We start from the raw sequence: 13,760 nt of genomic DNA on the forward strand, positions 1-13,760 counted from the left end.
TTGCTCATAGGAAGTGACAAGAACACTACCTGCTGATCTTGGCAGGAAAGTGTTTTCTGTACTTAATAAAATGTGCTTAGTTTGAAAACTAATGCAGCCACCGCATCTAAGAAATGGTAAGCTATATTTTTTTTTCAGTTTTTGTTCCTAGGTTTAGTTATGTTTTAATTTAGATTTCCAAAAATTAAAAAAAATAAAGCATAATATAAATAACACTAAGAAAAAAAAATCAATTTGAAATAAATATCACAATCAAATTGGGATTTGTAAAATATCTGGGTGTTTAAATACGATAATGGCTGCTGCGCTGGTTTAATAGAGTACATTCCTTTCCAAATGCAGCAAAATGTATGCAAACTTTACACACAAACATTTTAATTGCGTACATCTGAAATAATATGAGTTCCTTGACCTTGTTTCCAAAACTTCGTAGAGGGCGATTGTCAGACTTAGGAGAAAATTTGAGTAGTGCCACATGGAAGGAAAAATGTTTCTATAAATATATTTAAGCTTTCCTATTAATTTAAAAAATAGTCCATGTAACACTTTTCTGTATAAATGTTAAATCAAACCACTTTATAATAATCAGTTTTTTTTTATTTTGTATTTTGTTTTTTCAATGTGGCAAAAGCCATGTACCTTTTGTTGGAACTCTTTTTTTTTAAGCCAGAAAAATATACAAATTATATAGGGCTGCAAAATATGTACATTACATGTACAACATACAGAAGAAAAGAAAAACATAGATTTACATTTCTTGATGACAAGTAAAATATCTTACATTAAATAATTCAAATGAATATGGATTGGTAAATTTTGCTCTGTCTGTAAAACAAATTATTCAAGAAAAAATAATCTTGCTGTCAAAAATATATAAAAGTACTTTTTTCATAATAAATCCAAAACATTTCACTTCTGCAGTGCTAAAATTTTGCATTATGGTAGCTTCCTACATTTGCAATAAATTATTTTTTTTTCTTTGTTTCAGTTATTGTAAAGAAGTGAGGGGGAAAATGTTTACATGGTTTGATGGAAATTTGAATGAACACAGGAAAAGTCACAGCGATAAAGAAACAAATTCAATTTGTGGACTTTGGATAATTAAAATGTGAACAAATTATCAAAAACTTTAAGGGTTTTTTTAAACAGTTGTTTTAAAAAATATTGTTTATGTTTAATGCCCTTCCAAAAGGAGGTAATGATACCGTGGGGGAAAAAATGGCTTTAAGTGCATTATACTTTGTGAAACTCACCCTTTGTCCCTCTCACTACACTCCACTATACCCTACAGCCCATGAACCGTTTATCAGTATGTGCTTTAATGTGTTCAGAACAAGCCCTTTGAAAACTGACACCAAGGAATAAAGAGGCTGTATAATGTGTCATTAAAAATGTCAAAATGATTTTTTTTTTTTTTTTAAATAAAAAAATGTCACTATGAAATAAAAAGGAAAAGATGCCTAGGTAAATAAATACATGTAATTACTGGCAATATTTAGGGATATATACATATAGTCACAAAAGCTTTGAAATAGAAAACAGCAGACCACAACTTCCCATAAATGTTACCATATGGTATGTAAAGTTTAGTGTATACTATTAATATTATGTAGCATATGACTTGTTAAAAAACTGCATATTAGGAATTTGTATTATTTAAATGGCTTTAGCTCATAAAGAAGTGGATCTTTAAATATTTTAATCTACGTTCAGCATGAAATATGACTACATTTCTCTGAGTAATGTGCAGCCACTTATCTGGGACAAGCAGATGAAATCTTTAACTGAAAAAAATACATCCTAACATAAACTAGCAAATAGAGGTGATTGATATTTCCCCCTTATTTTTAAACAGTAAAATGACTGTGATCATTAAAAAAGTAATAATTTTTGATCTGAATTATGTACGTTTTTGACTGTCTGAATATGAATATGTCAAATCGAACTTTATGTAAAAATACAAAGTGCAATCCCAACATTTTCAAGAGGTATCACACATCAAATAGTATTTTGTAATAAGAAAATAAAATGTTGCCAGAGAAAAAAAACCTTCTGTATCTGATGGACAGAATTCTGAGCATTTTAGGAGTGAAAACTCCATAAACCGCTTAAATACAATCTTAAAAAAAAAGTCTTTGGCCATCTGTCCTTGCTTTTCTTTTTTTGTTTTTTTTTTTTAACTCTCTCTTCCATATAAACATGTCTTTACCTACTATACATTTTCTAAATCCCGTGCATTTCGGTCTTTATCTAATTATATACTTATAAAAAGTCTTTATTTCTGTAAATAAATATTTTCAGTTCATCGTCTGTTATTTTGTTCTTTTTATAAACTTTACCCCAAGAGCGGCTGAGTGAATTAAAGAGAATGGATCCAGTTGCTGTATGCTTGCAACTCCTAAGTGACCTCTATAAATTAATGCGGATATTCAATATTGTTCATAGTCCACAGTTTTGTGCCTTACTTGCATACAAACTGGTCAACGATCTCGGTACATTTCTTGCATTTGACGTAACAGCACCAGTGAAACTTGCAGTGGCACCTCTCAGTCTGAACAGTTTTGAACTGATCGTAGCCTCTACCGCAGCACATAAGTTCACAGCCATCCATGCCCTCCGATGTTTTATTGCATAGCCTTCCCTGGGTACCTAAAGAACCAGTGCTTTCATTGCGAACACAATAATCCGGACTTGGGTCAATGTACACCAGGTCGTTCGTGGTGGGGGAATTAAATTTGTTGTTCACCTGCACAAGTTTTCCTCTGCTGTTGAGTTTCATTGCTGCAGCACTGTCATATTTCTCCTTTAAAAGGTCTCCCACCTTCCGGAAGTCAGCAAGTTGCAGCCAACACGTCTTCAGGCTGCAAGAACCAGATACCCCATGGCATTTGCAGGCAACATCCGCCAATGTACTTACAGCCTATAAAAGAGAAATACCAGTTAGAGAATGTTCATTCCAAACTACATAATTCATCAAATTGGACTTTAAAGTAAGTGTAAATACTATTTTTTTTAATTAAAATATTGTATGCTTACCTGCTCTGTACAATGGTTTTGCACAGAGCAGACCCAATTCTCTTCTTGGTCCCCTGCCAGTGCTTCTGGCTCCCCCCAGTGACTGCCCTCATAGCAAGTACACTGACTGCGACTCAGCCCTGCCCCTGCTTCCTCCTCACTGGCTGTGATTGACAGCAGCAGAAGCCAATGGCTCCTGTTACTGTCTCTAAGCCAATTAAAAGGGAGAGAGCCAAAAGAGCTGCTGCTTACGTGCACATTGCTTGATTGAGATCGGGCTCAAGCAGTGGTGGACTGACCATTTGGAAACTCGGGCTCTGCCTGAGGGCCCGGGGTCAGTAGGGGGCCCCATGAGATGCCCCTGGTACCTTTTTCATAGGCTTTTTTCAGTTTGGGCAAGGACACAGGGGCCCCATGATCCTCTATTGCCAGGGGACCCCATGAGTTGTCAGTCCGCCCCTGGGCTCAAGTAAGCATAGGTGAGGGGCGGGGATGTTGTTGCAGGGGAGCTGCACACAAAAGGGTTTTTTCACCTTAAAACGCAGAGTGCATTAAGGTAAAAAAAAACAAAAAAAAAACCTTTTGTCTTTAGAACTACTTTAAATATCTGATAAGATGTAATTGCCTCTAGTCAATAAAGGGGTTATTATGGTCATAAACTCTTCAAGGATATATGACCAAACGTTGTGGACACCAGACCCTCACACCATGTAAATTTGTTGGACAACCTATTCCAAAACCAAGGGCATTCGTCTGGAGCTGCTCCTTCTACTCCCTTGCTATAATAACCTTCAGTTTTCTATGCTTTCTACAAGTCATTAGAGTATGCCTATCGAAAGTTGCACCTCTTCATCAAAGAGTATTAGGAGGTCAGGTAGCAATGTTTGAAAAGAGAACCTCACAACTGGTGTTCCAATTCATCCTGACATTGTTCAGTAGAATTTATATCAGGGCTCTGTGCAGATGATAAAACTCATCATACCATGTCTTTATGGACCTGGCTATGTGCACATGGGTACAGTCATGCTGGAACAGAAAAGGGCCTTCTTCACATGGTTAGAAGAACACAATTGTCTAACATGTCTTTGTATACTGTAGAAATACAGTACTTTTCACTCAGAGTTCCTTAATAATTTGGAGAGGTGTCCACAAGCCTTTGGCTACATAAACGTGAAGCTGTAGGATTACTCAGTCTTGGTTATTTTCATTGTATTCGGTTCAGTAGGTATACTGCACTAATTTACTGGCAACTTTTTAAATTAGCTATTTTTACTAGAAGCCCGTTCCCACTTATTCCCCATCAATAGGTTGTCTTTGTCCTCCAGTACAATTCAGGAAAACTACATTTAAATAACAAAAATGCCAGCCCCCTGTTTCTTTCTATAAAAAAAAAAAAAAAAAAAAGTCTGACAAATAGACTTCTCCAAGTCCAATATTTACAGCTAGTAAAAAGGAAAAAAAAAAAAAAAAAAAAAGGGATTAAAGAAACTCGAAAGGCAAACTATAATAATAGTGATCAACAGCATAAGGCTATGGAAATGAATGATAATGAGGTCACTGTGTGGGATATTATGACCAATTAACTTGTATGCAACAATTTGCAACAGCATATTGCTTTCAACAGAGTTCAGCAAACAGAAAAAAAAAGAAAAAAAAAAAATCTTTGTGATAGATTCCCTTTAAAAAAAAAAAATCAAAATAGGAGCACAGTGATGTATTGCCCAAAGTTACAGCAGTAGCAACTGCAACATGGTTCTTGCGACAGGTGGGCCTAGGCCCAGTTCCCACACCAAACTTTAGTACCAACAGTAGAGGTACGGTAACAACAGTGGTTAATCTTCTGCAGAGCATGGCAAGAGATTAAGCAGGAGAATGATCCCACACAGCTGACAAGGACCAAGGGCGCCTTACAACCACTGCACTTGTTCATTTGATTTGTTCAGTGACGGGGATGCATAAAACACTGACTGTTATTAGATGCTTCCATGTCCGCTGTGGGGAATGTTTTGCCAGCATTGCAAACGGATGTTCCCCGCAGGACTGCAATTTTATCCACTATAGCTACTTTACTAGTGTGATGGACAAAAAGAGCTATAAGTGACAACAGCAGGTGCCCTGGACTAAAATGGACACTGCAGCTTGTAATTACAGTTGTGACCAAAATTATTCAACCCCCACTGAAATTGAGTGTTTTGGCCAGTTTGACATTGCTTTTGATCATTCAGTCATCTTGCTTACATTTACATTAAAGAGGCACTTGTAGGTCAGACAAATATAACATAACAGTTATAATGAAATAACCACAAATGTCTTTTCTGTGCTCACAGCATTATCAGTTTTATTCAACCCCCAAGTGACATTCAATCTTAGTACTTAGTACAGCATCCTTTTACAGTTATAACAGCTTTTAAACGTGAAGCATAGCTTGACACAAGTGTCTTGCAGCGATCTACGGGTATCTTCGCCCATTCTTCATGGGCAAAGGCCTCCAGTTCAGTCACATTCTTAGGCTTGCGCACTGCAACTGCTTTCTTTAAGTCCCACCAGAGGTTCTCAATCGGATTTAAGTCTGGTGACTGCGATGGCCACTCCAAAATGTTCCAGCCTTTCCTCTGCAACCATGCTCTAGTGGACTTGGAGGTATGCTTGGGATCATTGTCCTGTTGAAAGGTCCAACGTCTCCCAAGCCTCAGGTGTGTGACGGACTGCATCACGTTTCCATCCAATATCTCCTGGTACTGAAGAGAATTCATGGTACCTTGCACACGCTGAAGCTTCCCTGTACCTGCAGAAGCAAAACAGCCCCAAAGCATGATTGACCCTCCACCATGCTTCACAGTAGGCAAGGTGTTCTTTTCATCATAGGCCTTGTTCTTCCTCCTCCAAACATAGCGTTGATCCATGGGCCCAAACAGTTCTAATTTTGTTTCATCAGTCCACAGAACACTATCCCACAACTTTTGTGGTTTGTCCACATGGCTTTTGGCATACTGCAGTCGACTCTTCTTATTCTTTGGAGACAGCAAGGGGGTACGCCTGGGAGTTCTGGCACGGAGGCCTTCATTACGCAGTGTGCGTCTTATTGTCTGGGCTGAAACTTCTGTACCCACATCTGACAAATCTTTTCTCAGTTCCTCAGCAGTCACACGGGGACTTCTCTCCACTCTACGCTTCAGGTAGCGCACAGCAGTCGAAGTCAGCATCTTCTTTCTGCCACGACCAGGTAGCGTTTCAACAGTGCCCTTTGCCTTGAATTTGCGAATGATGCTTCCTAAGGTGTCTCTTGGTATGTTTAACATCTTTGCAATCTTCTTATAGCCATTGCCCTTCCTGTGAAGAGAAATCACCTCTTCTCTTGTCTTCCTGGACCATTCTCTTGCCTTCACCATGTTTGTAACCACACCAGTAAATGTCTAGAAGGAGCTGAGTATCACAGTCATTTTAAAGCTGCCTAATTGGTGCTTATTATGCTTGATTGCTGCTCGGTGACATCCACAGGTGTTTTCAATACCTGATGGAAAGCACCTGTATGAACCTCTGTTCTTCAGAGTGGTAGTCTTTAAGGGGTTGAATAATTGTGGCAATGAAGAAACCACATAAGAACCATTTACTACTGTATTACATAAACAATTGATGTCATTTTAGTTGCATTTGGGTAGTTACAACGTCCTTGTAGGATTTGATTCTGAATACAATTCCAAATGTACACTATAGTCCCTAAACCCCTTTACAGCATTGGGGGTTGAATAATTTTGGTCACAACTGTATTTAGTTGTGCCACTGACTGCACTGTAAACCCTGTACAAACTATTACCTGTAAACTTTTTGTTTGACATGTATCTAATAGCCTTTGATGACTTTTTCAAGATCTATTAAATTATCATTGGTCAATATAACGAGCAGGGCCCTCTGTTTCCTTTTGTACCAAATTGTATTGTAACTGTAATGTCTACCTTCATTTTGTAAAGCACTGAGCAAACTGTTGGCGCTATATAAATCTTGTATTATTATAATAATAATAATAATGATGAAGAAGTTAAAGAGCCACTGCCACCAACCACCTCCCTAGAATATCATTTATGTACTGTAGCTGCTGGGGGAGGAGCAAAGGAGGGTACTATAGAGCAGCCATTCTGAACCAATGTTCCTCCAGAGGTTGCTATGGGATCCTTGAGCAATTTCTCAGATGAGCAAGCATTGACAACATTGATCTTTTTAGCGATCTATAAGGGGGATTCTTTCTAATGACCACAAGTGTAAGGCGCATATTTCCCAGTCACAATCATACTAATGTTCCTAATTAAGTAGTAATTAATACAAGGTGCTCCCAGAGACCGAAGAGTTATTCGAAAAGAGACCTCCATATTATAAATTATTATTATTATACAGTATTTATATAGCGCCAAAGGATTTGCTCAGCGCTGTACAATAGCGAATGTTCTCAAAACACTGATAGAGAGTGTCGCTTAAGTGACAGCTGAGTTTGCTGGAGCCACCAACATCACCTTCGAAATGGCAGCACCCAGCAGTAATCTCAGGGCCTTTGGAGATCTATACAAGGAAAGCTTTTATAGGTAAGTAAAAGGGCATAGAAACTTTAAATGCTGCAATATTATAGGAAGAGTGTTGTTTAAATGAATGGTCTGGTGACAGGGACTCTAAGTTGAAGCACTCAGAAAACTGGGTACACTATGCCTTGTCCTGAGTCCTAATATGTTCAGTGCGTTTGGAGTCCTGGAGCCATAGTCCATGACTGACATAGCAGAATGAGAATACCAAGTTGTCAATACGCAACAGCTCTGTGATCCTCAGTATGCTGCACTTCCATAGATTTACAGATCACCTGTCATTGCAGCTGGATGAAATAAGGAGGAATGCATAGGAATATGGTGCTGATGGTCTGCTGTGGGGCTTTCCAAGAGCTTCTCCCACTCTCATATGGTTTTCAAGCTTTGCTTCAAAAGAGGAATCCACTAAATGTAAAAAGGGCTAGCCATTTTAGTACATTCATTTCTAAAACAACTGCTGCATGCATGTAGGCTATTTCTTCCCTCTTATTCATTATATAAAACACTTAAAAAGAGAAGATAAATATTGATGAACAATCAGAATACTAAATCACAACGCTACTTCCACTGGGCAGTTGGATATATGAATCCAGGACAATGTTACATGACAGGTAAGTGAAGTTACCAAAAGAAAAAAAAAAACAGAGAAGAGGCACTAAAGTTAGTCTTTAAGCCACCTTTGAGTTTCTTAGGTCTCTTGGGGAGCCAGTTGGGGAGATTGGCGAGTATCCTTCATTTTCTATGCCACACACTGCCTGTGATCATTATGAGAGGCTCCAGCAGTCACTGTGTTGAATGTTTTTATTCATTTTATATTAAGCAGAACGCAGCCAGAGCTGCTGTACAACATTTTAGTAGACAGCAGAATCAGGAATTATGGAGATCTTATTGCTGGTGTATCCAAGACATAAGAAGCCAGACATCAACATGGTCAGCATGATCCACTTTTAACTCTAATGTATTCTTTTAGCTATAGGTGGATCCTTTGGATATTTATAGCTATTTAAAGTAAACCATTTCTAAAACCAGCAAACATTTTTTATTTGGCCATTAAAAAGCCCTCTAAACCCAGGACACCCTATATTCCAATAGTGACTTGCATCTTTAAAGTCAGAGCTCTAAGGGCTAGACCAGCCTCTACTCCATCCAAGTTAATCTTTCTGTTTGTCTCAGTGGCTGGAAACCTGCCATTCTTGGTATTTTTACTACAATATTAGAACTAAAGTCTGACAATTTAGTAATGGCTAAACAGGAAAGCATGAACATAAACCAAGACAGAACGATTCTCTTCAGGATTCAGGTACACCAAAAACACTGAATCACTGGAGTGTGGCAACAAAATCTTGGCACTGTGAGATACTGGGGTATAACCATTCCCAGAAAAGTATAAATCAGAGATTACATTGGTGTAGGTGGTTAAGAGGAAAGTATAATTGTATTTTTACTGTAAAACATTTCTGAGCTTTTGGAGCGATATTTTATATCAGTCTATTTAACATGAAACATTTATAGGGTTCCATCTGAAAAAGCCAAGCAGACGAAAAGAACAAGTTACTACTCTTCGGTTGTCCAAGTTTCAGCTTTAATTTTTTTAGACTTCAACAAAGCAGGTGAAGATAGCCTGAAAAACATTTAGAAAGGTGCCTAAAGTGCCACCTGCTAGTTGAAAATAAAAATGAAATATATTCATATCTAAATCATTTAAAAAAAAATTCTGGACTACAGCGTTTGTGCTTTTTTTTTTTAATGATAAAAATAAAAAAAAAGAACGCACAAATGAAATTTATTATTATTTCTTGGCTATTTTAAAAAAAAATTTTAACCAGAATGAACAAAGGAAATATTTAAAAAAAATTACCAATTCACTTTAAGTTAGGGTTAAACTTTCTTTTTCATGTAAAATTGAGGGATTATGTTTTAAGAAATGTTTCATAGTCATAAAACACTTCCTGTCCTACAGTAACATTGCTGATCTCCATATATACGTTTTCACTCTATAGCAGGGAGTGTGATAACAGCTGGGAAGAAGAAGAAGAAGAAGAAGGAGAAGAAGAAGAAGAAGAAGAAGACGAAGAACTAGAAAAAGCGAAAACTAATGATGCCACCACATCTAGGGTCCAGTAAGCTGAAACATAACATTTTGTTTTTTGGTTTAAGATATCCTTTAAATTGGCCTCTTTGAGTACAGAAAGTGCTTGAACACAAAATGTATTTGGGAGGAACTGGTTGTTGCATTACACATAGCGAGTCTTTTAGAACTTTATAATTAAGGAGTTTTATGATGTCTTAAGCCATGGTTTGTCAACAAGTGAGGCTTAGGTGTTTGAAGATGACGATGATCAGCTGTTTTCTGGGCTTTTATAAATGTCATAATAGTTATGTCTAGACTCTGATCTCCTTCCAAATTGGCATTGTTTTTAATACACAGTACAATAGATCATATTAGGAACACACCCCATTGCACCACACCTGACTTATGTGTTACAGAAGAGGTGAGGAGGAACTTTGTTTCAGCACCACATGGTTTAAGGCTTTTGAAATGCAACTTTTGGAAGGGAGGGGCTCATTCTGAAATTGCTAAAATTACCAGACTGACAATAAATGATACTGCAATGCACCACGCTAGTAGGTGTGTTTTTGTACATTCTAGTAAGGCACCAATTTGAATGGGTCCTCAATGCAAGTATCAAATGACGGGATTGCATTGATGGTTAATTATATAGTAGCTATTGCATTAAGGTATTATAAACCACATGAATGAGGACATACGTTGCAGTTCACAATAACTGGTATAATTGTACCACACAATAAGCATTCTGGATTGTGATCCCCCAAACCTTAAGAGAGGACACAGCAAACATACAAATATACCAAACACAAGGGAAAAAAAAAGATGGAACTACCACCACTATCACAAAAGATGGTTGCCCCACCATACAGATAGAGACAGATGTCATTATAAATAAATGTTTTCATATGCATCTCTGATCTTCAATCCTGAAATAGTGTTGAGAAAAACTGCCCTCATTCCCCCACGGTTTGGTTGCAGGTGATGCAAATACCCATCACTTTCGAGAATGGCGACAGCATGTCACCCCTTTTCTCAGATGAAGTGTTTGGGACTGAGTGGTCAATCTGTAGGCCATAATACTACCACCTGTTGAAGATGATATCATCAACCCTGTAAGCTCTGACACCATCCAACATAGGTGTTGACCCAATGTCAATGGTCCATGGAAGCTTGGTCATGGTGATAAGAATGTACTCACTGTACTCACAGATCAGTGGAGCCTGCTGACACATATATGTACGACTGGTGTTAAGACCCAGCTACTATTCTTAAACATATGTGCATTACACTAGTGGGAAGAAGTTACCAGGATAACTAAATGAAAGAGCAAAAATGCACTCCATTTACAGTCATCTGTTGCAGTAGTTTTTCAGGCTAAAACTATTGTGTGCAAGTACAGGAAAACAATCTTACTTCTGTGAATTGCTGATTCCCCCCACCTCCTATTTAAGGAAGATAAACAAACAGGGCACACATATCTGTAGTTTAGCCTGGGTGACAACCATTGCTCCCTCCATAGATACAATGTAGGAGTGAGAGTAGCCACCCTAGAGCAGGAAGTGTTATTTGCAAACATTACCATGTAAAAAATGAAAAGCAAAGAAGGCTGACATAAGAAAATAAATGCAACCAGCACACCTAAAAAGGATGATTGGGGTAAGTATGACACGTTTGTTTTTGTTTTGTTTTTTTAATTGCCTTTAATATCACTTAAACACAGAGCTCCAGTCTCTGGTGAAAAAAATAAAAGTCAGCAGCTACAAAAACTGTTGACTTTTAAAAAAAAACAGCCACTTACCTGTACTAGGATCCAGCGATGTCCTCACCACAGCCAGGTTCACTGGCGGAGCGGTGTCCCCGACGCAGACATCTTAAGTGTGGGCACCTGGCTGTGACAGCTTGTGGTTTCAAAGCCGGGTGCCCTGCTGCACATGTGCTGTGCATTGTAGATGGTCCCGCAGTCCTCTGGGAACTTTCACGAAGACTGAGAGGGGGAGGAGAACTTTCACTTCCAATCGCATAGTTAATCTCAGTGGAAGCAGGAGCAAGTATCTGTCAAATCAGATAACTGCTCCCCAAAGGTGCCAATCCTTAACGGGGTGCAGGGGACGAAGCCTTAAAGCGGAACTTCCCTTCTGGGTGGAGCTCCACTTTAAGGACTGGTAATCTGCAAGGTATTACATTTTTGTTTTAGGGCACATTCACGCTTTGCGTTTCTTGTGAGTTGGGTTCACGTGCATTCTTCCATGTGTCATTTATTTGGAATGCACCAGAACAAAACAAAAAAAAATGAACATACACATTTTTCAGGCAATGCGCTAGTAGTGCGGTGCAAATCACGTGCATCAGTTTTAAGCTGGCCATAGATTGATCAAATCTCAGCCGGTTCAGCAAGGACCAACTGTGTTGATAAAGGAATCGAGCAATTTTCTTTCCTTCTACCCATGGTGGAAGAAAGGAAAATTGCATAATCTATGGGCTGCTTTAGTGCATTAGACTGCCATGGTCAACGGGCCCTCAGGGGTTTAGATACACTTTAAGCACTTCCCCATCTCACTCATCAGGACAGATCCTCCCAGATATCAGCTTTCACCCAGCATGTGGCAGCACAGTATAAATACATACTGCAGACAATCATACGACCTGAACTAAATGATTCAATGAGGTTTTTAAAAAATAACTTAAAATGTTTACATTTCACACACGGCAACTGTACAGCACCATTAGGAGTGACTGCTAGACGCCAGGCTGGCCAGTAATGAAGGGGCAGAGGAAGTGATCTGCTTTGCCAGCTGCCATTGACAAGTTGCATGCCTGCAGCTGTTATTTATTTTGTGTCCTTCCACAATACATTTGTTGTTTTAATTATTTTGTTGTGAAACGGTTTTAATAATCACAGCAGTTAAATTGGCAACTGACTGAGTCGAGCAAACCGGTTGTTATAGTTGAAATATAATCATGATAAATAATAGCACAGTGCATCATCTGGTTCCAAAAGTCTGATGTTCAACTTGTTTTATATAGCCTGGGTAAATTACAGCGAAACTAAAACTCTCAATCAACATTAGCTATTTTGAATTAGCTAGCATTAGTATATAGATAGGAAGGTATGTTATATTTACTTGTTTTAACTTTTTTTTTTTTTAAACACATTTTTTCCATTGCTTCCTGGTTTCTGGTCTAGGCCAAATTGTCCTACATCCGTCTTCAGTAGGGGCTTCCTCAGCTAAGCACACACTCTTGTCTGCATGCCAGAGCTAAGGGCAGGTGGATTCCAGGAATTAAATGCTACATGAATCATCTGTCCTTACTCAAGATAGCCATTGCTAGAATTGCTAGAGGGGATTTAATTGTGATTTCTTAACAAAATAAAGCTTGGAGACCAGCATGGGTTTGCGAGTTTCCATTTGTGGTGCTCAGATACAATTTAGTTCTGCTTTAAGGATTGGGGATTTTGTAGAAGACTAAACCTAAGTCTACCAACCCAGCCAGTAACATCCTTAAGTCAATGGGGCAGCCAGTGAACAACCACAGGGAGACGGTCAGCCAGGCAAGATATATATAAAAAAAAAGAAAAGAAAAAGTTATTTATATATATATATATATATATATATATATAAATAAAATCACACACACTATTGTCAAGTGGCATAGTTATAGATGTGGGGGCCCTAGGGAAAAGCTTGGTCTATAGACTCGCATGATTGATGCTTTAAAATGTATTTCCATGTCCATTAAACACAGCAGCAGTGTAGCATTGTCCATGGTATAAATGGCTGTATGCTAGCTGTACACAGGTACAAGCCGTATTTGCATAAACATTCACAGATGCACGAGCAAAAGTTGCTTGCGTGCACCCAGGGATTTTTGCCCATGCACACGTTTACTTCAGTACAATATAAACCTATTTATAGTACATGTACAGCCATTCAATACCATGTTGTGTCTCCCAGGCATGGAAAAATTCTCATTGTATGGCCTCAGGTGCTTGTGTGCGCCCACTGCTCTTGATCATGTGACATTTCAGAGTTCAGTCTCCACAAATGCAACTTTTTATGTTTTTTTTGTTTTTTTTTTTAAGTGTCACCAGCTATAAAAAAAATTGC

At 38.3% G+C, this 13,760-nt stretch overlaps 1 protein-coding gene across 4 annotated transcripts in view; it reads right to left on the reverse strand.

Annotated features, from left to right (window-relative positions):
- Nucleotides 1–575: 575 nt before the first annotated feature.
- Nucleotides 576–13,760, reverse strand: part of WNT5A (Wnt family member 5A) — a 52,595-nt gene continuing 39,410 nt past the window's right edge. For all 4 annotated transcript variants that reach the window (XM_089681872.1, XM_089681875.1, XM_089681874.1 and 1 more), the window contains exon 5: nt 576–2,920. In XM_089681872.1, coding sequence (XP_089537998.1) covers nt 2,462–2,920 — 459 coding nt within the window. In that variant the 3' untranslated portion in view covers nt 576–2,461. The remainder of the gene's footprint in view (nt 2,921–13,760) is intronic.

Source organism: Staurois parvus, unplaced genomic scaffold, assembly GCF_062004578.1.
Source record: "Staurois parvus isolate SC_StPar_1 unplaced genomic scaffold, SC_StPar_1.0 ptg000282l, whole genome shotgun sequence".
Lineage (NCBI taxonomy): Eukaryota > Metazoa > Chordata > Amphibia > Anura > Ranidae > Staurois > Staurois parvus.